Here is a 26,618-nt window from a genome sequence, read left to right as displayed (position 1 = left end):
CCTACTATAAAGACCTAACTTTTGAGATAGTTTGTATGTTTGAAGGTGCAAAATTAACAATAAGCTTAAAATAAGGCGCCCGGTTTACCGCCGGGTTTAGCAAGTCATCATCAACGACTTTGACAGATGACGTCAGACGCAATCTCTGTCTTGATAATATCGACATGGACTAATATATAGAGCACGTAGTGTGATGGACTGGAAACTTGACGCATCGATCTGAGGACAGCTTTCAAACATAAGTCTTGATAGTAATACGCTGTTTTACTTAGCCTATATCTGGTGGCAGCAGCATTTTTCTACAGTCACGTGATAATGGCACCGGCGGATAATATACGGGGGAAGCCGACGGTGTCCACAAAAGGGGAGAATTTGTTTTTATGTTAGTACCGCCTATTATCCTTTTTTTGTTTGTTTTTTGTTTGTTTTTTTTTTTTTGCTCTTCACTTTTTCAAACCATGCAAAAACATTTGGGTCAACAAATTACCGACTTCCGTCGCTAAAAAATATTTCCGTCGGTACATTTACAAGTTGTGCCCCCTCGGTTCCAAAATCCTGGCTACGCCACTGATAGATAGATATTCCTTCGTATGTTCAATATCATTGATTCTACTTAATATACCATAAAAACTCGATAGGTAGCATATGTGCTTACTATCTAGCACTTTTCAAAGCATGGCATTGTATCAAAGCCCGGCGCTTTACCAACTGAGCTAATGGGATTGAGACACACATTTGCAGGTTTACTTGTTCTTATATAACTATGTGTATCGATGATATGCTCAAAACCCTTTACACTTTTGTGGATGTGGCACTTGCACTTCATGTTTGCATGTTTTAAAAGCGCTCGATAGTAAGCACTAACTATCGAGTTTTGACGGTATTGTAAAACTGACAAATTTTTTGCAGTTTTCTGTTTCGTCTGCACCTTCATTTCCTACGTGTAAAAGATTAAATACTGACGTAAGATCACGACGTACGGGAAACGCAGCCTCTATGTTATCAGTGGAGTACCGGGAAAAAATGTTCGCAGGTAGCACGTACAATTTTTTAAGACTCGTATCTGATTAAAAACTCGTTTTATTTTGGAAAAATAGTGTTCCATTCGGCAAGTTTGCGTATAAAGCGGGCAACCAGCATGTACGTGTGTTCAAACGGGTACGCCGAATTCGAATGTCTGTCAAGCAGTATTTTGAGACCTTGATCGTAAAAAAGACCAACACAGATTAATACATTCAAGCAACCGCACTTTCAAACATATTAACTTATTCGTCTGGTCCGATGGATCCCAGAAATGTATATAAGTTAAGATCCAGGTTAAACGACTCAAAACGTTAACTGGCTTGTTGTACAGTGGTCGAAAATCAAAGTTGCTCCAATGTTCGTACATGTAAAATTGAGGCAATTGTTCGTTTAGCTTAGAGGTTTTAGAAAAAAAGTCAGTGTAATTAAGTAAGATTTAATGGCATTTTATTTTATTTATCGTTTATCTTATGAACTTCATATTGCAGATTGTGCAAACTATTCTTTTTCTGAATCTCTTGAGCTTGAAAAATTTGACTAGTAAATTCGCATGAAAATCTGAGCAGATTTGTAAACTTAAATGTGTAAGCCCTGTTCAACATGCAAAAATAACTTTGGGCCTCGTGACCTGGTAACTGTAAGTCATATGCGCACAAATGTAAACTTTTTGGAACAGACCAATAATATGTATAATATTTCCCCTGATAATCCTAGGGGTATTTTGTGGCTCCTTTTTTTTTAGGGTGGTGGGGTTCAAATACAGATTGGCACAAAATATATTCAATAAGATGGTTGTCAGCTTTAACATGAACATAAACCTTCCGAATGACTCTTAAATAAGCACATTATTTCCACTTCATATAGGCAGTACTTGAACAGTGGACTTCGGGTATATATATAAATGCGCATTTATAAATGCGCACGTGACATCTACAAGTCGCCATACCGTGTTCAAGGATGTAAGGTACTCGGATGTGCACAAATTCCACACGCAAAAGTATAGGCGAAAATGACAGGTTACAAGGAAAATTGGTTTTGCAAAATAGTGGCATTGATTGCAAAGGGCAAAATAATTTGACCCGAAACATAAACTCTTTATTTGGATTTTCCATCACGGAAAAAAAAAATTTATGACGGAAAAGCTAGATATAGCTGATTTAAAAAGTTATATTTCATTATTTCCGTGCTAAATGGGCGTGGCAATTGGCCATATTGATGACGAAATGTGATTCTTACTGGCATTAAGGTCAGAACTGGGTAGCTGCCGATGATGTTATTTGATAATGTTTGCACGTAGGGAACTTAGGGGGCTGTCATTTTCATCGGGAGGAAGGGGTCATGGATTTATTTATTTGGGAGTCAAGATAAGTATCCCCCCCCCCCCCGTAGCGCCGCAAATGAACATAACTCTGACCCTAATTTTAACTCTAATTATAACGTAAATTGAGGAAACTATAACTTTAGCCCTTTTCGGTATAATGACCCTCTCAAACTAATAGGCTAGATGTCCCCGCCCGACCTCCTCAATTCTAATTTACTCATTCGCTCGCAAATGGACAAAAACAAATTCAAAATGTGTTTTAAGCACCTTTTGTGTCCCCCATGCTAAATCGGTAATCTGTACACCCTTTGTCACCCTTTGACGTACAATTTAGAGTATAAACACGTAGATGACTGTACATGATCTAATCATCCCGGCTGGAAGATGTTGAGGAAGACTCGTATACTATACATCACGCTCATACGTTATATGACAATATGACGTACAATCACGTATGTGATGCATGGTTCGAGGTTTATTCAGCTAGTAAGTTAGATCTCGTCATACACATTATTGTCATGGTATATTGTAATTGTATACGTCAATTTTGTTCAGTTTGATTCAACCGGCTTATAAAGTTTTACTTTACACGGAAGGGAAAGTTAGCAAAAAACAATTAATTTATGAGTGTAAAGGGGGAGGGGTGGTTTTGGGGGAAAGGTGGGGGACAAATAATATTTATAAAATTATAAGTAAGGCGAGAAAGAGAGAAACCCTGTTCTATGGGCGAACGGACCTTTCAAGTAGACCCTTTCAAGTAGGTCGGTCGGTTGGTATTTAAATCTTTTTTTTTTTTTTTTAAATAACCCAAAAAATCACAAAAATCTGTAAATAAATTTCAATTTGAGAAAATACAAAAAAATTGTCCTGAAATTTCCGAAATTTGGGGTCGGCATTCATTTGTACAGGAAAAATTTGTTTCCCAATTTGTTCAAAATAGAACAGGGTTTTCGTTTTTCGTTGCATAAATAAATAAATAAATAAATAAATAAATAAATAAATAAATAAATAAATAAATAAATAAATAAATAAATAAATAATTAAATAAATAAAAATAAATAAAAATAAACATTAGTTATGTTTGTACATGGGAGATGCTGTGCAATAATCATGATCCTTTGATATCCATGATTTATCCTTGCAAATTTATAGCATCGAACCTCCAGCCAATGTTCCTTGCCAGTGCTAGCCACGAAACAAGGTCACTACTGTAGCCACTCCTTCAATGGTCGCCATTTCAGTGATTGACAGTGATGTACTGCAAATATGGCGCTGGCCATCTGGTCACGTGCGCATTTATAAAAGCGCATTTATATATACAACCGAAGTCTACTGTTGAAGTAAACATTTTCCGACAGTATGTAGTGCAGCGAATCGGTATATACAATTTTGTGTCATCAAAATGCATCGCAAAAACATTACTAACTGTAATAATAGTAAATGTTAATAATTGCAATACATATATAAAAAAATAGCAAATGAACCGAAAGAGTGCAAAATTGTTGCAGAGGATGTGCATAATATGAAAAAAAAATGAAAGCATTATAAGACAGAGTATAAGGTGCTGCATAATGAAAAAATCATTGAATTTCCTAATTCCATTATAATTGTTCGACTGCAGCATCACGGAGTTTCATGTAGGTATCCTCAAGACCTGTTCGCTCTCGGAATAGTTTGGTTTCATCTGGAATGATTTCATATTTCTCTTTTGGAACATACATGGCTGCTGCATGGTAAGGCTCTTCGATAAGTTTGACAAAATGTTGTGCCAACTCTTGGGTCCTAAAAAGCAGAAACCAAAGAAAAATCACGTAATACCATTGTAAATGACTAAAACCTCATAACCACATCATACCGCCATTCTGTCAACACAACGCCTTTGATGGTTGCTTTACACTGCCACTACCAACATCGCCACGTCTCCAACACGTCTTTAACACCAAAACAAACGAATACCAATAGCAACCTGCAATCATCGTCAACATCTTAATACTCCTATTCCTACTCCGCTTTTCCTCCTCCTCCTCCTTCTCCTCCTCCTCCTCCTCATTATCGTCATCTCAACCATCACCACCAATACCATCATCATCATCATCATCATCATCATCATCATCATCATCATCATCATCATCATCATCATCATCATCATCATCATCATCATCATCATCGCAATCCTCCTTTTCATCATCACCATACAGTATCGTCATCATTATTACTGTCGTCATCGTCACCTTCGATTCCCCTGCCTCTTGTTAGTTACTGTTATCACTACTCATCATCATCATCATTCCTCCTCCTCCTCCTCCTCCTCATCATCATCATCATCATCATCATCTTCATCATCATCATCATCAGCAGCAGCAGCAGCAGCAGCAGCAGCAGCAGCAGCAGCAGCAGCAGCAGCAATGTCACCCTTGCAGTACAGTATCCAACTTACGTGTAACCAAGCTTGGATAAACCATCTAGTAGGGGTTGAAACACTTGTTGGTATAACTCGTTTTCCAACTTTAGGCTTGTAAATAAGTTTGTATGGATTGCGTCAGGGCACAATGCGTTCACTCGAATCTTCTTCCGCACCACTATTGGATCAAAAGTCTAAATATGAGAGAGTGTTAAACAACATTGTATGTATTACGTGTGGCCTTTCATTTATTTCTGTTTTGATTTCGGCATAACCAAACATCATATCGTTAAGAGTTTGAAATAGTGCTGAAAGCTGCTGAATACGCAAAATCGCTGTTCTGAGTACACGGCGTTTGAACATTTTGTTATCCTTCTATCGGTCCTTTTAAAAATGGAAAAACAATGATTTGAACGTGCAGTATTTGTTTATAATACTATTATGTTCTGAAACAGTTGATATTGCCAAGAACCCAGCCACCACACTACGCTTTCATAAGGTAACGTCGCAGAGTGACGTATTTACAACGTTATTTTAACGTACCTGGACATAGTATTTTTGAAACATGCAGTAATGACGTGGTATTTACGTCTTAAACACGAAGGTAATCTTCTGTAATTCATACGTTGTTACATCGTCTAACCGGACTTAATAAGGACGTTTGAATATTAAACAACGTCATAATGACATTAAATTAACGTCCGAAATAACGTTGTCACAATAAGAATACGAGTTCAAAAATTTACGTATTTACAACATAGATGACTTTAATACAATGTTGTAACAACGTACAATTATTGGCTGGGAAAACTCCTATTGACAGCTACAGTATCACGTCTTTTCCGAGACGCATCGCCAGATCATTCGGCCTAATTGAATACTGCATGTGAATAACATGCATAATGTATACTTACAGCAATTTCTCTGGTAAAACCAAAAATGGCGTATTTGGATGTCACATACACTGGTATCAAAGGCACAAGGGACAACGCTAAAGTGAGATAAAAAATACGTGCATTGTAGAATAACGAAATTGTCATAGGCGTAGATCCCGGGGGGATGGGGGATAAATCCCATCCAATATTTTGCCAGAGGGGATGGTCCATACAATTATCCTCCCATGTTGACCCCTGGGTGTGGGTTTCTGACCAAATTAACCTCATATTTGACCATTTTAGCCCCTTCACGCGAATTTATTCCACTTTTGCGCCATTTTTTCCCACCATTTTAGCTTCAATGTGACAAACTTTGTACCATCAACTTATTCTGTCGCAAAAGGTGCTGGACTCACTATTGGTGCCATCAAATTGCCTCAATGGCCTAATAGCCACGGGAATGAGTGAGTGAGTGAGTGAGTGAGTGAGTGAGTGAATGAGTGAATGAGTGAGTTTCTTAATAAAATTCTTACCGGTGACAGACGACGTGTTTATAATGACACCTCCACCGCAACTTTCACCTTCCATGTACTGTACAGCTAACTTCGTACCGGTAATGACACCATTCTATTCAGGATCGCAGTATGAAATAACAATGTATAAAATAAGATAATGTTGAAAATTTTCATGATCAGGATGGGGTCCCATTGTCATTGAATAGAGGGACCCAAATACCACTTAAAAAATATTTTCATTCATTCGTATTTGCTGGTAACACGTCTTGACGACATCTACGAGTTGAGAGAGAGGAAGGGGGCAAGAGACCACAAGCCGGTCACATGGGAAAATCACAGAAACATTTTCAAACTTGCGGTTAAATTGCAGAATTGTTGAGTTTGTCAACACTGCAAAGTTGTTCTTTCAAGAAATGTCGGGGACTAAATGAGCGAATCTGATCAGCAACAAGAACAAGACTGTTGATAAGTACATGATATGCTCGTAATCGGCGGAAATTGTTAGGCTTTTACTACAACGCCAGTAGCGGCGCTACGGGGATGACCCCCCAAATATTATTCTTGTCCCCCCCCCCTCTAGTTTCCCCGCCCCACTTTTGAGGAAGACAAACCCACATTTACGTAAATTTCCACTTTTTGTGGCAACTTGGGCAAAAATGGTCGATTTTGCCACCCCTGAAATTCCTGGTGCCGCCACTGCACAACGGCGAAAAGTAGACCCACATTAAGAGTGATACATGAGACCTGTCTGGTTTATATTGTGCGTATTAGATAAAGTAGACAAAGTATAGGACTTCGATTAATAAGTTGTGACACTTCTGGCGAGATGTCTCTAAATATAATATATTGTTATTAATCCGCGATGTTATAAGGCCCGCCGATTACAAGCTGATCAAACTATGGTAAACATTGTAAAACATTAAGATCATTGAGTTACAAGAGCGTTGTCCAATCATATTGTACTTCTGTTTTGAATAATAGTAAAACGGTGAGTTAAGGGGGTACTACACCCCTGGCCAATTTTGTGCCTATTTTTGCATTTTTCTCAAATATTATAGCAAATTGGTGACAAGTAAAATATGTATATTATAGGGGCAAGGACTACAACTACTGTAATGAAAATTCAGCAACTCAAAGCAAGTAGTTATTGATTTATTGATCAAATATTGGTTTTCCCTCATTTTTGACTGTAACTCCACAACTGTTGTCTGTGCTGAAATAAAATATCCAGTGCAGTAGTTGTAGTCCTTGCCCCTATAATATACATATCTTACTTGTCACCAATGCGCTATATTTTTTGAGAAAAATGCAAAAATAGGCACAAAATTGTGCAGGGGTGTAGTACCCCCTTAAAGCAGTGCCGCCGAGAGCCATTACGGGCCCGGGGGTAAAATTAATGTCAGGGCCCCCTTTTTACGGGCCCCTTGAGGTCTCTTTTCATTGCTTTTATAGGCTCATTACGGTATGTTTTCTTTATTTTACGTGCCCCTAGGATCCCAGGCCCGGGGGTAACCCACCGCCTTAACCCCCCTTATCGGCGGCACTGAGTTAAAGGTAGGTAGTCAGATTTTTTCGCAGGCATATTGGGTTTTGTACATCACATTGAGGCCTGCACCAAAATAATCCAATTCCCAAGTTTTGAAGTGAATCATCTTAGGCCTAAAATTTCACCGGGACTTTGAGAAAAATATGAGCTTTCTTCCGATGCCAAAATCTCCATTTAGATAGGAAAAGGTGGGGGTGTCGATCAGGTCACCTATCTTTAATTGTGTTTCCTTGACTGAACTTGGATATTTGCTAGATTGTAAAAACAGTAATAAGAAAATTTAAAACAAACACTGCTTTGTTTATTTTATATCTCATAGAATCTTCTAAGATAAATAAAAGAGACCTACCAAATTTACTTGTAGCATCCTTTCCCAATCAACTTCATTCAGCATTCCAGCATTATTACATACGATATTAAGGGTACCATAAGTAACTATGACTTTCTTGAAGCATTCTACAAGGAAATGAAAGAAATTATAATTATGAAATGTCTCAGTATCTGAAATTTATTGGGTGTCAAATTGCAGTACATTCAGGGCAGTTTTTACCAAGTATTGAACATGTTGAAGCTGATGTTGTCCGAATAACGCATTTCAATAATTTTGACAAGCAACCATCAAAAGTTACAAAATTTCTACAATTTTCTCAGTGTCAACACTTTGAAAATTTCGACAGCGTTAAATTATTTATTGACAGGAGTACTGTCGAAATTTGGACTGGTAACAGACCACTCGCCCACCGCTCTTCCTAGCTATCTCAGATGGTGTCAAACGCTATTGACCTATTGTCAGAAATGGTAAATGACTTTAAGTGTCTAGGGTACACTATAAAGTCAAATCAAAATTTTCACAAAATGTGTTTTTTCTTATATAGATTATCGTACCTTCCATCTGGTCTTTAGACGCCACATCACATTTACAAACGTGAATTCGTCCTGTACCGAACTCCTTTTCCAGTTCTCTCTGTGTTTCTTTCAAACCTTCTTCATTAATATCTATAATGAAAACGGCCTACAAAATAAATCCAAACAGTTTAAATGGGCTCACGATAGTCAGAGAATTTGCAATAATCAATGAATCATTTGAACCCTTTGTGTGTTACTCTTTACAATAGTATGCCAAAAATTTCTTTTCCCCTACCACAAAAAAATCACAACTCATTGCCCTTCCCTAATTTACCCCAATTTAAATTTAGGAAATCCACATTTCCAATGTTGCATTCAACGTCATATTTTTAAAACTGTTTTATTAAATGAATTCTGGTTTCCGCCAATTATAGCTTATAATAATAAATAATGGTTTAGAACATATTTTAAAATATCACCACATTCGTTGAAACCCACTTTTTGTATGAAACCGTCTACTTGGTGTAAAAAAAAAAAAAATAAATAAATAAATAAATAAATAAATAAATAAATAAATAAATAAATAAATAAATAAATAAATAAATAAATAAATAAATAAATAAATAAATAAATAAATAAATAAATAAATAAATAAATAAATAAAATATTTAGTGACTGGCAAATAAGGTGATATGAACATACCTTTGCCTGTTTCCGTAGCATTATTTCCACCATAGCTTTCCCAATGCCATTTGCTCCACCTGTAACAAGCGCTACTTTGCCTGCAATATCCATGATATTTCTTTCGCTACTGAGTGGAATAATTTATGTGATTGCTTGATGTTAAAAGATACGACATCGGCCAAAGTCAATTCCAACAAGCTGATAAAACAGGATAGAGTACGTGGCGTACTATGGTCCGTACTTTGACCAATACTCGCTTATCACGTACAGGGTGTCCTCAAAAGATACCACATTAACACTGTATCATATAATTTTAACGCACAAGGTTGGAGTATTACGTTTTGCGTATTTTCCATAGTGACGTATAGTTGTGTACTTATTGTTTTACATTTGCCAGTAATAATATGTCTTTATTTATTTTGAAAATTATATAAAGATCAAATCTATTTATTTTATTACAGGAATTTGACATCAAATCTTTGTTTTCCCTTTTCAATACTTTGGGAACCCCTATCTAAGACCTAAACGTGTATTGGGAGCGCAGCGAGCAGAAAAAACATTTTGCATATTTGAACTCCTTCGTAACATGTTTCTACGGCTCTTTTAGAGCGTAATATCGAAATGGTGCCCACATATATGTGCAAAAAATCGCTTGCCCACCCCCATGACCTACACATTTTTTATCCCCCTCCCCATTTTTTTGGCCTGCCAAAAAAGTGCCCCCGGGGTACACATAAATATTGCACCACCCCATAGATACTAAAAAAGTCTACACGCAATAAATAATTAAACAATTCGTCGGTCGCAACACAAAGTGGCAAATTTAAACGTATACGTATGAAACGGGAGATTTGGGGTTTTGAAGATTAGGTCTCACGTGTGTAACGTGTCGCTGTGTGTAACGGAGAATATCGGACTTTCAGTGTCTTTTTGTACGCCACATTACGGTGTCTGATCTCCGCCAAATTCCCCCTTTTATTATTTATTCCCCGATTTGTAATTACCCCACCCCCTTTTGCAAAATACTTCCCCCTTTTTGTAAATAGTTATCCTTTTTACAAATAGATTAGATTCACCTTTTTAATTTCCCCTTTTGCAAAAATTCCTCTTTTACAAATAGTTTCCTTTTACTTTCCCCCTTTTGTAAATAGTTCCCCCTTTTTGTAAATAGTTGTTCCCCTTTTTTACTTTCCTCCGTTTTACAAATAGTTCCCCCTTTTGTAAATAGTTCCCCTTTTACAAATAAGCCTTATTCCCCTTTTTAATTTCCACCTTTTTGAAAATAGTTCCCCCTTTTTACAAATAGCTCCCCTTTTTAATTTCCCCCTTTTTGTAAATAGTTCTCCTTTCTAACAAATAGTTCCCCCTTTTTAATATCCCCTTTTTGCAAATAGTTTCCCCTTTTTGCAAATAGTTCCCGCTATTTAATTTTAACCCTTTTTACTTTCCTCCCGCTTTTCACAAATAGATACCCATTTTTAATAGGTTTTCTCAGTTAATTTAACACATTTTTCGTTATATTTAATATCCCGTTAAATTTGATTTCGTCCATAAAATTTTGAAGTGTCTATTTGTAAACTTAAATTTCGTTTTTGGTCAAATAAATTCATATTTTGATCAAACGTATTCATACAAAGTTCGTTTAATTTCGTCAAAATGTATTTAAATTTCGTCCATTGTAGGGGTTATCAACTTAATGTGTAAATATATTTCGTCTTTGATCAAATATTTTCATATTCGGGTCATTTAATTTCGTCTTTAACATAAAGCATGTAGAAGTAGGCCTGCATATTTTCTTTTTCTTTCTGTCTTTCTGTCTTTCATTCTTTCTGCTTATCTTTCCATTTTTATATATTTCATATTTCTTTATTTTCTTTATTTTATTTTATTTCTTTCGTTATTTCTTTCTTTTCATTTTTTTTTTGTTAGTTTATGTTTTTGTTTTTGTTTTTTTCCTTCTAATCTTTATATCATTATCTATTTCAAACGTGGTTGTTTAGGCCCTCTTTTTCTCGCTCCCATATTATTGTGATAACTGTTATTTGGTCAGAATAAATTTAGACACGTCTGTTCGGATTTATATCAGCAAGGTAGGAAATATATAGTGTTATTTCAATGCATTGGAATAGAAATTGAATTGAATTTGATTTAGGCCATTTTTCATTTCAATTCAGTGCAGAAGTGAATCGAAATGTTTACTTTTTTCATTTGAATTCAATTAAATCCATTTCAATTCAATGTTTTTATTCTTTCATTTTAATTCAATGCATCGAATCGAAATGTATTTTTTTGTTCATTTCAATTCAATTCATTGCATATAAAATATGTATTTGATTCTATCATTTCATCTGTATTGTCAGCTTATCAGTTACCATGGTTACAATGCAATGAACTTTCTCCCTGAACTGCTTTTAGCCAAATGCCCGGTCAAATATATCAGTGTTGGTAATAAGAATTGAATTTGAATAGGCCTATGAATCGAATTCAAATGCGAATTCAAATGCTGTGAATTGGAATTGAATTCAAATGCTGTGAATTGGAATTGAATTCAAATGCTGTGAATTGGAACTGAAATTGGTTAGCAGTTAATTTCAATGCATTGAATTGGAATTGAATCAAAATGATTTTATATAATAAGAAAGTGAATCTGAATTGAATTGAAATTCATTTTCTGAGTCGAAATACTAGTGAAAACTCAATACCAGTGGTTGAAAATCTAAGATGTAATTAATGAAGGCCTACAATGCATTATGGAGGACGAATTGCTTTGATCAAAGCATGAAAATTAATGAACAAAGACGAATTATATTTGTGCAAGTACTGTCCATGCAGCAGGTGAGACGATTTCAATGCGCTCTAGGACGAATTCAAATGAACATTGTATGAATCCTTTTGACCAAAATATGCGTTTATTTGAACAAAGACGAAATTTAAGTTTACAAATAGACACTTCCAAATTTTAAGGACGAATTCAAACTTAACGGGATATTAAATATAACGAAAAATGAGTTTAATAATACTCCCTTTTTGTTTGGGTACTTCCCGTTTTCCGTGCGTAGGCTTTACCAGTAAGCATGGACCCTGGATAGTACCGTGCACTCACTAGAGCTCATTCCACTATATCCATTTATTGGAAAGGCGTTCGACATAAATTTGGATACCAACGTAGGCAGATTTATAGCCTGTAGTGCAAGCGACCTCTACATTCAATGGGTTAGGGATCCGTCAACATTTATGCATATGTATAGAGGGGTTTTACTCCGATTTTGATAGGGCAGATGAAACCATGTTCAGAATGTTTAAACGGGTGAAACCAGCGGCGTAGCTGGGATTTTTTTCCAGGAGGGCAAGACTGTATGGGGCGGAGCCCAATCCACCAAATTTCCCAGGGGGGTTATAGACGCATATCGTATGGATTCCCCATCTCTCTGCCCCTCCTCTCCCTTTCTCTCTCTCCCTCTCTTTTCCTCTCTCTCCCTCCTCTTTTTTTCTTGCACTAGGGGACGGGGGCCCAAATAGGCAATGCCCCTTACCCCCCGGCAGCTACGCCACTGGATGAAACATGACATGTTTTGTAAATGTCTCACTTCAGTAACAGTTATGCGGGGCAAATTCATAGCAAATGTTTGAAAGTCTCTGAACGATGAAACAACCAAACAAATGAACAAACAAACAAACACACACATGTCAAGATGTGACTTGATCAGTGGCCCGGCCCCCAACTCAAATGGCACAAAAGTTGACAACCATGAGAGTTACCAAATTGCGCGGAAAAGGGTTTTTTTACCAGTAGCAATGACCTTGAAATTGGCAAAATAGGGGGTATTTAATTTGCACTGTCCGTAAAATTTGACAGTGAAATTAGCATAATAGGGGTATTTAATTTGCACTGTCTGCGAAATTTTGATAAACGGGGTAATTGAGAAAATCCAGAAATTTTATGTCAATATTTAGTGTCATTGATAAGGGGTGTTTGAAATTCTAATCATTGAAAGCGGGTGTTTGAAATTTAGTCATTGAAAACCGCAAAAAGGGGTTGTTTTGGCCATATTTTGTCCTCGATTTTGAATGAAAAAGGGGTAATTTGATGAAAATCATTGCAAAAGGGGCTTTTGAAAGATTTGGTAACTCTCATGGTTGTCAACTTTTGTGTTGAGTTGGGGGGATCAGTGGTAATTATCTGAACACTACTTTAATGCACAAAGTATCTTTTCAAGCATTCTCTTTGTTTTATTTTGTATGCGGATATCAGTTCAGACCAGGCTCAGTCCAACACGCAAATTTGTGGTAGATTTTTACTAAATGATGACATCTGCAATCTTTTTTTAATATATGTAGGCCTAAATATTAAATGAAAAGATTTGTATTTGACATCGCGAGTTCGATGAATTATAGCTAATTATGTAGCAGAACGGTAAACTGCATATTCGACACTAACACTCCACATGGGTACAGGCGTAATTCTAATAGCCTAAGCACAGTATGTAAATGAATCCACACGCACCAAGAAAGCGGGGTTAAACTAAAAATCGGGGAATTTAATTTGAAAAGGGAGATAGTAAAAATGGGAGAAACCATTCTTGAGTGTAAAAAGAGGGAGATTGAAAAAGGGGCAAACTATTTTTAAAACGGGAGGAACTATATTTGCCAAAAAAGGTGAAACTAGTTGCAGAAAGGGGGAAAGTAAAAAACGGGGAACTATTTGCAAAAAGGGGAAACTATTTGAAAAGGGGGGAAAGTAAAAAGGGAACTATTTGCAAAAAGGGGAATCTATTTGAAAAGGGGAAACTATTTGAAAAGGGAATGTCAAAAAAGGGGATTTATTTGAAAAGGGGAACTTAAAAAGGGACATATTTTAAAAAGGGAAAGTAAAAAAGGGGGAAACTCTTTGAAAAGGGGGAAGTCAAAAAGGGGAACTATTTTAAAAGGGAAAGGAAAAGGGGAATGAATAAACAAAAGGGGGATTTGGCGGAGATCAGACACCGTACCACATCGTCCGTCATTATGTGAAACAAGTACTTTGGGGATTACGACCCGTTTCTGATGCATACGCCACATTCGCGCCATTTCACTGACCGATGATGCGGATTTTATGCCGATTTTCGCCCCATCACATAGTGGTGGATGTTGATACGTTATAGTATGTGTAATAGAAGATATTGGATTCTTACGGAATTGTTAATATAGGTGAAAATTTAATAATTAAACTAGTTATTATTTATTAAGTATAGTTCAGCCTTCTTACATGGTGTACTTGAAGAACTTGATATCTAAAACCATGGAGCCAAATTTCACAAAAATTACCCAAATCACCCTAAACTATGTTACGACAGATGAGTTAAATTTGGTTTGTAACGAAATGGTATACCCTATGGGAAGGAGATGATCAACATAATTTTAACTGCGCATTTAAAGCAATAATGTGTGATTTGCATAAAGAATAGATTCCTATTTATATGTTTGTTTTCGCTGATCACATTATCCCCTTTTAATTTCGAGCCAAACAAATGAGGTATAACGAAGAAAATTGCGATTTCATTCCAGCGCCTACAATGCGTGTACTATACTCGCCGATCGTAACATGTAATACTGCACGCAGCATCGCGCTCGACGTATGTACACATAAGTTGACATCCACAGGAGATGTTAGCAAGCAGTCGATCGATGAACTCTGAATAAAACCGGGTCGACCCGGTTTTAATATAAAAAGTTAAATTTTACTGTTATTAAAGCACTTCAGGCTTAGTCTTTTACGTGGTATTTTAGTACACCACTGGGCATTATAATTACGCAAAAAGTAGAAATCCGAATAAAATTGAGGGCGTCGCTGTGAAGCAAATCACTATTGAAGATACGATATGTGTTCTTCCTGTCTGGCAACATATTGACGCCCTCTGTATAGAAAGGTCACGGGCTCATTTTAATAACAATACGCTATTCAGATAACAATTGAACTCATGCTAATAGTTAATTTCTAAAATAGGACAATGTGATGCATTGAATCGGTAAAGAAAATTTGGTGTTGGCAAAAAATATATCCTAAAAACGTCAGCAGGGTCAGTAATTGACAACACCTTGGCATATGGAACAGGATGTGAAAAACGAACATATTAAACAATCAAACAAGTCCCTTTTATCACTCATAAAAGTTAAATGAAAACTTGAAAGTTGGTGAAAAGGGAGAACACTTTGACGAATATGTTGTAGGACGGTAATGTGAAGCCCAGGATGTGATTATAAGACGATATAATCAATTGCATTGCCATTGTCAATTACAGTTGCTCGACTGCAGCATCACGGAGTTTCGTGTAGGTATCCTCAAGACCTGTTCGTGATCTGAATAACTTGGTGGTATCTGGGATGATTTCGTATTTCTCTTTGTTTGGAGCAAACATGACTGCTGCATGGTATGGCTCTACGATGAGGTTTACAAAATGTTGTGCCAAATCTCCGGTCCTACAAAAGCAGCAATTAGAAGAAAAGCAGATAATCATGATGAATACCTCATCGTCATTACCATTCCTGCTATATCACCAACACAAAGGCCAACTACCAACAACATCACCGGTGCTGCAGCAACCACCAAAACCAACACCAACGCCACCAACAAACCCACCACCACCAACACCAGCAAATACCATTAATACCACCACCAACAGCAACAACAACAATAATCAATAGAGGCGCTGCATGCTTTTATCGATTGGTTCCAAACAAAGGATTTGAACCGGTGTCCTTCACCGTAATCATGGCGCAGTGCAGTTCTATCAAATACTGTCATCAACCCTTTGAACAAGTTAATCTGGATTGTTGTTAAAATGGTTTTGAAGGTTCATTATATCAAATCCAGTAGTAAAAGATGGTATATTTACGCACGTATTCAGTGACGTTTCTATGATAATCTATCATCTTCCTCAGACTGGCAACCCATACCACTGCTCACTGTCCTTTTGGCGAACGCCATAGGGGGCGTGGTGATGAGTTGGTCAAAGATGTTATGTAACTTGTAGTTATCATAACTCGCATGTACGGCAGTCCCAAGATACATAAAGAGGGGACTCCTCTGCGTCCGATAGTTGACTTCACTGGGTCGATCGGTTACAATGTTGCCAAGTCACTTGCTGACATTCTCGCCCCCGTAGTTGGAAACTCTGAACATCACGTTCTCAACTCCAAAAGCTTAGCCGATGATCTTAAAGATATCACCATTGAGTAGGATGAGATTCTGAACTCTCATGACGTTGTTGCTCTTTTCACCAACACCCCAATTCACCTTACCCTCCAGATTATTCGTGAGAGGCTTGCTCAGGACAAAGATCTAAAGAACAGAACTCTGCTTACCATCGACGATATAATAGATCTGACAGAGTTCAGTTTGGTTTCCGTCGCATATTTCAGCTATGGAGGTCAGATCTTTCGCCAATGTTTTGGTATGGCTATGGGGAGCCCTCTGAGTCCCATAGGCTGCAACATCTTCATGGAATGGCTAGAAGAAAAGGCCATTTCTACAGCTCCCATAACTTGCCGTCCCCGCATGTGGAAGAGATACGTCGATGACGTCCTAGAAATTATTCGCAAGGGTGAAGTTGACAATCTCACTGATCATCTTAATAAGACAGATCCCTCCAGTAGCATCAAATTTACGTATGAACAGGAAAACGAAGGGAAAATACCCTTTCTTGACACTCTCATAATAAGGAAACCTGACGGTTCGGTTAAACTCTGCATTTACAGGAAAAGTACTCATACTGACCAGTACCTGCAGTTCACTTCCTATCACCCGCTCCACCAGAAACTTGGTGTTATCAGGACCTTATTAGATAGAAGTGATACCATTGTCACAGAGGAGGATGACAAAGAGCAAGAAGAGCAACATATCCACAAAGCCTTGTCCATGTGTGGCTACCCCGACCGGGCTGTGAAAAAAGTCAAACATGACAAAAACAATCCCAAACCTAAGAAAACCACCAAGACCAACGAAGCTGATAAGTCCAAAGGCCTTGTTGTGGTCCCTTATGTTGCGGGGCTTACAGAACGCGTATCGCGTGTTTTTAGGAAACACGGTTTCTCAACAGCCAGCAAACCACACAGAACATTACGCAATATGTTAGTCCACCCAAAGGACAAATTAGACCCCCTTCAAAAAGCTGAAGCAGTCTACGAGATCCCATGCGCGGATTGCCCAAAATCATACATTGGTGAAACGGGACGCTCATTTGGTGTAAGACTCCAGGAACATCAAAAGGAGGTGCAAAAGTTTGAACTTAAGCAATACACCAGGGCGACTTGCAAATCCTCCATCGCGGATCAACATAAATCTGCTATCACTGATCATGTTGTGGGTACGAACCACAACATTGAATGGGATCAGGCAAAAGTTATAGACAGAGAGTCGGACAAAACTACAAGATGGCGCATAGAAGCTATCTGAATTAGGAGGAGAGGTGACAATATTCTCAATAAAGACGAGGGGGCCTACAAGTTACATAACATCTTTGACCAACTCATCACCACGCCCCCTATGGCGTTCGCCAAAAGGACAGTGAGCAGTGGTATGGGTTGCCAGTCTGAGGAAGATGATAGATTATCATAGAAATGATATAATGAACCTTCAAAACCACTGTCATCAACCTATTTGATGCTTTAGTTGAATGCATTTGAGAAGTCCGCCATATTTACGGTATATGATACGTCATATGCACAACCTCTATATACTTTAATGACCTTTCATGATGGAGGTCATTTCAAGGTCATCATAGGTCAACTAAGGTCAATTTTCTTCATCATCTTCTTCTTCTACCATGTCTACTCTTTCTTTCTTTCTTTTTCTTTTTTTCTTCTTCTTCTCCTTACTCCTCCTCCTCCTCCATCTTCTCCTTCTCCTTCTTGTGGTGGTGAGCCTTACTCTGTACGTACGTACGTGTAATCCCGCTTGGATACGCCGTCTAGTAGGGGTTGAAAAATGTTTCGGTACAGCTCGTTTTCGATCTTTACGGTTGTAAATAAGTTTGTACAGATTCCAGGAGGGCACAATGCGTTCACTCGAATCTTCTTTCGCACCACTATCGGATCAAAAGTCTACATAATGTAAAGATAAACATCGGACTTCAAATGTATAGCCAGATGGGACTCTTTGAAAAATGTTGCAGCGCCATGCATGCCGTGAGTAAGACCGAAAAGACCAAAAAGAATAGCGATCAAGCTTAAACTATAAATTAGCCCCTATAGAGGGCAGCGTCTGAAGAATGAGGGAAATTAAGGGACCGATCGTTATTTACAGCAGGGGGGGAATGGGTGTTTTGGCAAAATATCGACAAAAAATTTCGCGTTCCCCCCTCGCGTCCGCTCAAAATTTTCGCGTTCCCCTTGTTTTCCCAATTTTCTCCATTTAAAATTTAACAATCCCCCTCCTGGTTCAACTAAAATTTCAGGTTCCCCCCTCAAGACCACAAAAAAATTTCGTGTTCCCCCTAAATTTACCCATCCCCCCTGCCATAAATAACGATCGCTCCCTAAGAGGTAAAAATTAAATGGGTGACGGGTTGTCCCTATAAGTATGAAATGGGCTGTCTAGAACGTTCAGGTCAGGTATTTAAATTTGCATTCTTCTACTGAGGGGCTATCATATATTGGACATTCATTAGTTACAAGTCCTCAGTATGGAAATTAGGCAGGGCGGAGGCCGGAGACGTCCATAGTAAGGACATGCAAGTATTAAAATGGAGTTGCAAATTATAATAGCCGTGCAGGGCAAGATAGCATTGCATAACCTTAATAATTGCCAATGATAAAGAATATCTAAATCGAAAATAGAAATTGAACACTGGTATTATAAATAGTAATAAGCGAGCATCTTGGAACAAATGATTTAACTCTACTCATATTAATGATAAGTAAAAAATTTTGTTTTGTAAATTTGGGGTTATACGAGGGGTGGGCAAGATATCAGACGGGGCGAGCCACATTCGTGACGCCGCCAATGACAATGTTATGTAATTTTGGTATTTTTACCGTATATTTTAATATACTTACAGCGACTTGTCTAGTAAAACCAAGAATGGCGTATTTAGACGTCGTATATACTGGTTGGAAAGGCAAGAGTCCCAAAGCTAAAAAACGAATTTTTTACAGGTATTATTACAACAACAAAAAAATTCTATCATCTCGAGACATTATAGGTTAATTTATAGTAGTCATACTGACTGCTGCTACATAACTACAAACCGAATCGACGAATCGCTAAAAGCACTTCACGAGTAATACTGGAACGGTTTATAGGGATATGGTAATCCTCAGCAAGCTAACATTAGATGATATTAACAGTTTGCTTATTCGTATAAAAAACCTTACCGCATTCTGAGGATGTGTTTATAATGACACCTCCACCGCAACTTTCGCCTTCCATGTACTGCACAGCCAACTTGGTACCAATAATCACACCGTTCTACTTGGGATCGCAGAGGAAACAGCAATGTGTGAAATAAATGTTAATGGTCATGATGATATTGCAGTGTCCTCTAACAATTCTATAATTTGGTCACCAAATTATCAAGAGTCGATACAATTGCTGTAAATTACATAATAGTTTCCTCCATCACAAAAAATTCTGCCAGATTGCGGTTATATCTAGCTCTCAAAATCTTAGTGGATGAGTGTGATTTTTTTTTCTGTTTAACATTAGCATGACGGACACAATTTTGTAATTTTGTTGGGTTTATATAATCCCAGACCGAATTAAATAGAATAATTGCGTATCTCGTCCTGTCAACCGGATCGAAAATCTAGTACCAATAACGCCGCACCTTTGTCCTGACGTCAGACGCAAACTAGTATTTTTAATCATACTGCAGTTACTGTCCGTTTTCCTATACTTATTACACAGTGCTCTCACCATTGACGCGTGACCTCTACAAATAGTGTATGTTAGAAGTATAGGATATTGCCTAATTAACGTCACTGTGTGAAAAATAACCGGCCAATATTTAAAGTATTCTCTGAAATTTTAGAAAAAATTGTTTTGTAACATATCCTAAATTTTAGCTAATTTAGGTGTTTGGAAATATTCGCACTTTGGTGTTTTAGTGTATGTTATAGGTAATAGGACATTGCCTAGTTAACGTCACTTTGTGAAAAATAACCGGCCAATATTTAAAGTATTCTCTGAAATTCTAGAACAGATAGTTTTGTAACATGTCCTAAATTTTTAGCTAATTTAGGTGTTTGGAAATATTTGCAGAAATGATATGACATGTACTGATAATACACGCACTATAGCCACTATTACAGTATAATACTGTACTACAGTACAGTACATGTACATGTACATGTACATGTAAACTCTACATAGAAACCCAAAAGTATAACATGTAGTGTGTGTGCGCTGACTGAAATTATTGTGAGTTGCGATTTTGTTGTCAAACCCTTACGAAGCATTAATTTGGTTCGTGTGAGATACGTAACGATACGCATTGACTTTTCGCTTGTTTTTACCAATCTCGATAAATTCCCCATTTTTTATATTTTGTCCTTCCGTAGTTCTTTACGATGCCGAAATACTGTATTGGTATGTTCTGATATCATCGTCGCACTCTTCCGAAGAACCAATTTGGTCCGATTTACAAATGTAACGCTACACGATGAGTTTTAGCTTGTTTCAACCAGCTACGTAACTAAATGCTCTACGGGCCAAAATTTTCAATAAAATTCTACATTACATATAATTTTATGTACCGGGTTCCGTAGCAATTTACGGGTTCCGTAGCAATTTACGGGTTCCGTAGCAATTTACGGGTTCCGTAGCAATTTACGGGTTCCGTAGTGAAATAGTGTATCGGTATGTTCCGATATCATCGTCGCACTCTTTCGAAGGACCAATTTGGTCCGTGTTACAAATGTAACGCTACGCGATGAGTTTTAGATTGTTTCAAGCTACGTAACTAAATGCTCTACGGGCCAAAATTCCCGATAAAATTCTACATTGTCTAATGTCTTGTTCTGTACTGGGTTCCGTAGTACTTTACGATGCTGAAGTAACATACCGGTATGTTCCGATTTCATCATTAAGCTCCTACGAAAGACCAATTATGTACGCAACAATACACGATAAGTTTTAGTCTATTTTAACCAGCTACGTAACTTATTTTTACGGGGCCTAAAATCTGGAGTAAATTGTACATTTTGCTGTGTCGTACTTCTTTACGATGTATTACGTGTCCATATCTTCAACGTACTCATCAGTAACGGTGGGCATTCGCTGTGTAGGCGTCTGACACGCCACAAACGTATATACGAGACTAATAGTTTACCCCCTCAGTTTTCGTTGTTTTCGATAAAAGTGGACGTTAAAAACGGCCGTGGAAACCAGGGGTGGTATGGGTGCGACGCAGCCGCCCCAAAAAACCAAATGAAAAAAAAAATAATAGGATCTTTGTTTCATGTTAACACCGTTTAATTTAGGAAAGGCTAACTACATTTTTTTTTCATGTAAGCAAATTTATTTAGGAAAAGGTCAATTATTAGGAAATCCCCGCAAAGAAGAATCCTGGCTAGGGTGGAGATAAAAGAATATGTAACAATTATCCGTACATTTTAATTCTGGGGCAGATGTTAAAGTCTGTTTGGCAGTATAGATTTCTATTCATTATGAGAGAACAGTATCATTTGTGTGACCATTTAATTTGAGCACTTGCTCTGTATGCTTTGCCCACTATGCTTATAATGTATTTAAATCATTTAAGCATATTATGTATCATGTATCTGCATAGTAAAATAAACTGAAACTGAAGTATCTTTCACTGAATGAACCACTCCGGATAAATAAAACAAAATGAATTATTATTTGCTAGTGTCTCAAAGACATTTTTAAAATGAATAAAAACGGCCTACCAAATTCACTTGTAGCATCCTTTCCCAATCAACGTCATTCGCTATTCCCGCATTATTACACACGATTATGAAGGGCACCATACGACGTTATGACTTGCTTGAAACATTCTGTATTAGAAGGAAAGATTATATGATCTTTATCTCAGACTTGTCAAAGCCCAGTAATCTTTAATTTTTACGAAATTTTGACAACTAGCTTGAAGCTGTCGATTGGGTTACAAGTGCTTTGTTTTTTGTTCCTGAAAAGCATCAACAATTAGCAACAAATGTAACTTTTTATCGGGCTCTTTATGCGCTGAATATATCTGGACATGGGTCCAAATTAATTTCTTGCAAAGAAAGGTCATACAAGTTTATACAGAAATGAAATTTAAACTTACTCATATTTTGTTGAAAACTACACCAAAGGGTTCCCCTGGTCCTAACAATATGTCGTCTGACGATCGCCTTTAGGCGTGAAACTCAGAGCATGGATTTTTCTATTTATTCATTTATTTATTTTTACTTATTTTTTAGCATGTCTCGTACCTTCCATCTGGTCTTTAGATGATACATCACATTTGCTAATGTGGATTCGTTCGGCACCGAATTCCTTCCCCAGTTTTGTCTGCGTTTGTTTCATAGCTTCTTCATTAATATCTATAATGAATACTGCCTACAAAAGAAATCAAAATATTATAAATTTGTTCAATAGTCAGGGAATGTTCAATAATAATGCTATTTTTTTACAATATTGTGACAAAATTGCTTAGTTTAGCGTATCAATATAGGCCGCAAAAGTCATGGAAAAATTTCCTTCGGAAAGTGGTATTTAGGGGAAGGGGGTCCTATTTGAACCCCTTGTTATCCACTAGCGTGTGGGGGTACCTTATTTAGCTAAGTGTGAATGAGCTTTGATCGTTTGCTGTATAATGTGATAATTGTCATACTAATGTTGTTCTTGCTGTTGTGTTGAAGTGTGAACATTATTTGCACTTGCAATGTGTTTAAAATATTTTGTTACTAAACATCTCAAAAAAGGTAACTAACCCCCTTAAATAATGGCCATTATTCCAAAAGGGGCTATTTTATGACAAATCTGTAAAATGCGTTGGAAGCAGAATTTATTTCTGCGCATTTTGACACCTCATTTGATACGATAGCCCAGAAAACAATAAAACACCGGCCAATTTAATGTAGTGAGGTCCAGATTTGAAAGTTGCACTTACATACAAATTTTTACAATACAAAAACACTCAGATATCATTACACAGATTTCCTTCCATCACACTGAGTACTACATTTTCTTTACCAGAATCTCAATTAATTTAAAATCAATAGAATTTACTGCAACTTTCAAATCTTAGGCTACATTGATTTAAAGGGGCATTTCGTGATCCACAGCCTCATCCCCCCACTTTTCTCAAAAAAAGTTGAGATTTTTATATCACTGGAAACCTCTGGCTACATAATGTTTATGTACAAAATATTTCTTGCAGATTAATTCGTGTAGCAAAGATATCGTGAAATTTGAATTTCGTTCTGGTGCACCAGAACGAAATTACAACGTATTGTCTATGGAGCAGTGTAATACACATAATCATGCATAACTCGCAAACGCAATATCGGAATCAACTGAAATTTTGGGAATATGCTTTTTTCGTGGATATGTACTGAAAAATGTCATAAAAAGAGGATGCTAGGATCACGAAATACTCCTTTAAATGTACGCTGTGACGACAATATTTTAGTCAATTGCTACAAATGAGGTGTCAAAATGTGCAGAAACAAATTCTGCTTCCAAACCCGTTTTTGAAAAATGGTCATTATTTAAGGGGGGTTAGTTACTTTTTTTGAGATGTTTATATAACTTGGAGTTACCTTTGCTTGTTTCCGCAGCAATATTTCCACCATAGCTTTCCCAATGCCACTTGCTCCACCTGTAACAAGTGCTACTTTTCCTGCAATATCCATGATGTTTCTTAGCGTATTGATAGGAATAATGTAAGTTCGTATTTTGAAAATCAACTTCCGAACACAAAATGCGAACCTTAATCGAAAAGATATCCAATTTATGTGATTGTTTATCTTTACTGACTAGGGCATCGGTCGAGTCCAAATATTCAACAGGGTGATCAAACTGAAACTCTACAGATAACATGATGCACGGTGGTTTATAATACTCGCATATCTCTTGGCTCATCAAAATTATTTTTAAAAGAAACTATATTTTCATAATTTGTTATAATTCAAACGCGACTGTCAGGTTCCAAACATGTCGAAATCATCATCATTATCATGTAAAGATCACCAATTGCCAGTTTGCAAATTTACGCATATCCTAGTCTATAATTTGGTTTACCTCAAGTTCGGTAGTAACGTATATCACTCGCCGCAGTATCAAATCTTGCGGGTAAAGTTAAACGTGCTGAGTGTATACGAACGCGTACAGGGGCGGGTTTGTCGGCACGCTTGCGGCCCAACCGCGAAAAAGCATTGACGTCATCAAGCCAAATTATTGATGCGATTTACTTATCAGGTTTAAATCGTTTAAACTTTCTTATTATAAATCCGATTCTAGGGGACTGATTGTATAATCCTCGTACACAGGATGGCATTCGATGTTAGATTCTTTTGTGTTGTAAACTGTCATCATTCTTTTGTCTACGTGTAACACGGGTGATAGAATGCAGTTTAAAATACCCTCCAAGGCCGCATCATTTCACATTTTAGGTGAGATGGAGCCGACGGGGACCCAGCTATGACTGCCATTGAGGTGTAGGAATGCGTGAAATTGGATTCGTCTATAGCTTTTGCTATTGTAGTTCTGACACCCTATTTCTGATGTTTTCCTGTTGGGATAACTGGAATACCCGAACATGTCTTCCTGGATTGGCCAATACAAATATAAAATTTTTTTAATACACGGGTGATACACACATCTTATATTCTAATTCATATAGAGCATGAAATTTTATTTAATAACAAAGTTAAAAATCTCTATGTATGAGGTGCATTTTACAAATATGGAAATGTATGTGAAAATGAAAAAAATGTTTAATTAGCAAAAAGTCACTTAACTCAATATTTTATATGTCCATATCGAAGTGAAATCGAAATTAAAAAATCAAAAGTTCATCCATAAGGCCTAAAATGTTTGATTGGCATAACCCGACCAACCCTAAAAATAGGCTCGACCCTAGACTTTTTTTCTTATTAAAAAACACACACACACAAAAACCCAAAACAACAAAAAAAACCTAAAATTGTAATGTCGGGTTATATAAAGGTCATGATAACGTTTTAAAACGTTTTGTATGAAAACACACTACAACAATATTTTTTAATGTTTTCAAAAAATGTTATTGTAAACTATTTGTGCAAACATTTTTGCCAAATATTGTGTCAATACTTAAATAACATTATGTTAAAATATTTGAACCCAGCAAACACAGAAATGTTCTTAAAATGTTTGTTTTTCAAAACCTTTTAATAACATTTAAATGGCGGGTTATATAAAGGTCATGAAAACGTAAATATATATATTTTTTCAACCCCAAAATAACATTCTGTTTAGAATACTTTGTATCAAGTTTTCAAGAATGTTTTTGGAATGTTATTAAAACGTGTTTATACCCTTTATATAACCCGACATTTAAACGTGTTCTGTAAAACGTTTTTCTGACAACCTATTATAACCTTTTGCGAATAATGTCGAAAACGTTTTGTGTTTGCTGGGAAAGTTCCAAGGCCTTTATCATACGCAATTTACAGCTTAAAATATGTGTAAAAAAATGTTGACCGACCTACCCTAATTATTTTTTTATGTTACGCCAATCAAAAAAAATTTTAGGCCCAATTTCTGTTTGCAGTATTCGAAAGCCTATTTACTTGGTTACCTGCAAAATTTGTATCAGATTCTGTTAGGGTTTTGTATCATATCATAATTTAACACACTCTAAGTTTGTTCACATAACAACACCGCCATTCCCGAAGAAAAATACTACTCAGTAAGAAAATGTGTGAAACTCAGTGAGTAATATTTGGGTTTTGTTTCAGTTTCATAAAACCAAATCAATAATATTTTTGGTATGATTCGCTTCACTGATGTTATAAACAAAGGCTCGTGCATAACATTAATTGCATTCATACCAATCTGAGTTACTTTTGACAAAATATGAGTGGCGAATGGCGGTTACTTTCAAATAACATTTGAAGCCACATTGGGCTATATTTAATTAAAAAATTTGTAAGCTGGTCCTGTGATTAAAGGTTTCTTTCTTGCCATATAACTTCAGAAATGTTCTCAAATTAATAATTATGATGGTAGTAATTCAATTAATACGTTAAGAACAGTATCTGATGCAAACAACGATATAATTCTATTAAATTTCCACCTCTACTATAATTGTTCGACGGCAGCATCACGGAGTTTCATATAGGTATCCTCAAGACCTGTTCGTTCTCGGAATTGCTTGGTGTCATCAGGAATGATTTCGTATTTCTTTTTTGGAGCATACATGGCTACTGCATGGTAAGGCTC

The 26,618-nt window shown here is 36.8% G+C and overlaps 2 protein-coding genes across 2 annotated transcripts; one reads left to right on the top strand and one right to left on the bottom strand.

Annotated features, from left to right (window-relative positions):
• Positions 1-6,494: 6,494 nt before the first annotated feature.
• LOC140137087 (15-hydroxyprostaglandin dehydrogenase [NAD(+)]-like) lies at positions 6,495-9,322 on the bottom strand. The gene is made up of 4 exons (XM_072158746.1): positions 9,230-9,322; positions 8,567-8,693; positions 8,031-8,137; positions 6,495-6,572 (listed from the first exon to the last, which is right to left on the bottom strand). The coding sequence occupies exons 1-4, from the start codon at positions 9,320-9,322 to the stop codon at positions 6,495-6,497; spliced, it is 405 nt and encodes a 134-aa protein (XP_072014847.1).
• A 6,637-nt stretch (positions 9,323-15,959) lies between these two features.
• On the top strand, positions 15,960-17,642 carry LOC140137086 (uncharacterized). The gene is made up of 2 exons (XM_072158745.1): positions 15,960-16,007; positions 16,497-17,642. Exons 1-2 carry the CDS (start codon positions 15,960-15,962, stop codon positions 17,640-17,642), a joined length of 1,194 nt encoding a protein of 397 aa, XP_072014846.1.
• Positions 17,643-26,618: the final 8,976 nt, after the last annotated feature.

The sequence above is a fragment of the Amphiura filiformis genome, chromosome 17, assembly GCF_039555335.1.
Source record: "Amphiura filiformis chromosome 17, Afil_fr2py, whole genome shotgun sequence".
Lineage (NCBI taxonomy): Eukaryota > Metazoa > Echinodermata > Ophiuroidea > Amphilepidida > Amphiuridae > Amphiura > Amphiura filiformis.
The sequence above is the reverse complement of the archived record's forward strand: the minus strand, read 5'-3'. Positions and strand labels throughout refer to the sequence as shown.

Excerpts from the sequence above, each read along its gene's own strand:
- LOC140137087 (XM_072158746.1), bottom strand. The coding sequence starts at position 9,322 with ATGGATATTGCAGGCAAAGTAGCGCTTGTTACAGGTGGAGCAAATGGC. Across the intron at positions 8,694-9,229 it reads TGCTACGGAAACAGGCAAAG|GCCGTTTTCATTATAGATAT; the intron begins GTATGTTCATAT and ends TTTATTTTGTAG. Across the intron at positions 8,138-8,566 it reads GTCTAAAGACCAGATGGAAG|AATGCTTCAAGAAAGTCATA; the intron begins GTACGATAATCT and ends ATTTCCTTGTAG.
- LOC140137086 (XM_072158745.1), top strand. The coding sequence starts at position 15,960 with ATGGCGCAGTGCAGTTCTATCAAATACTGTCATCAACCCTTTGAACAA. Across the intron at positions 16,008-16,496 it reads GTCATCAACCCTTTGAACAA|ATTATTCGTGAGAGGCTTGC; the intron begins GTTAATCTGGAT and ends CTTACCCTCCAG.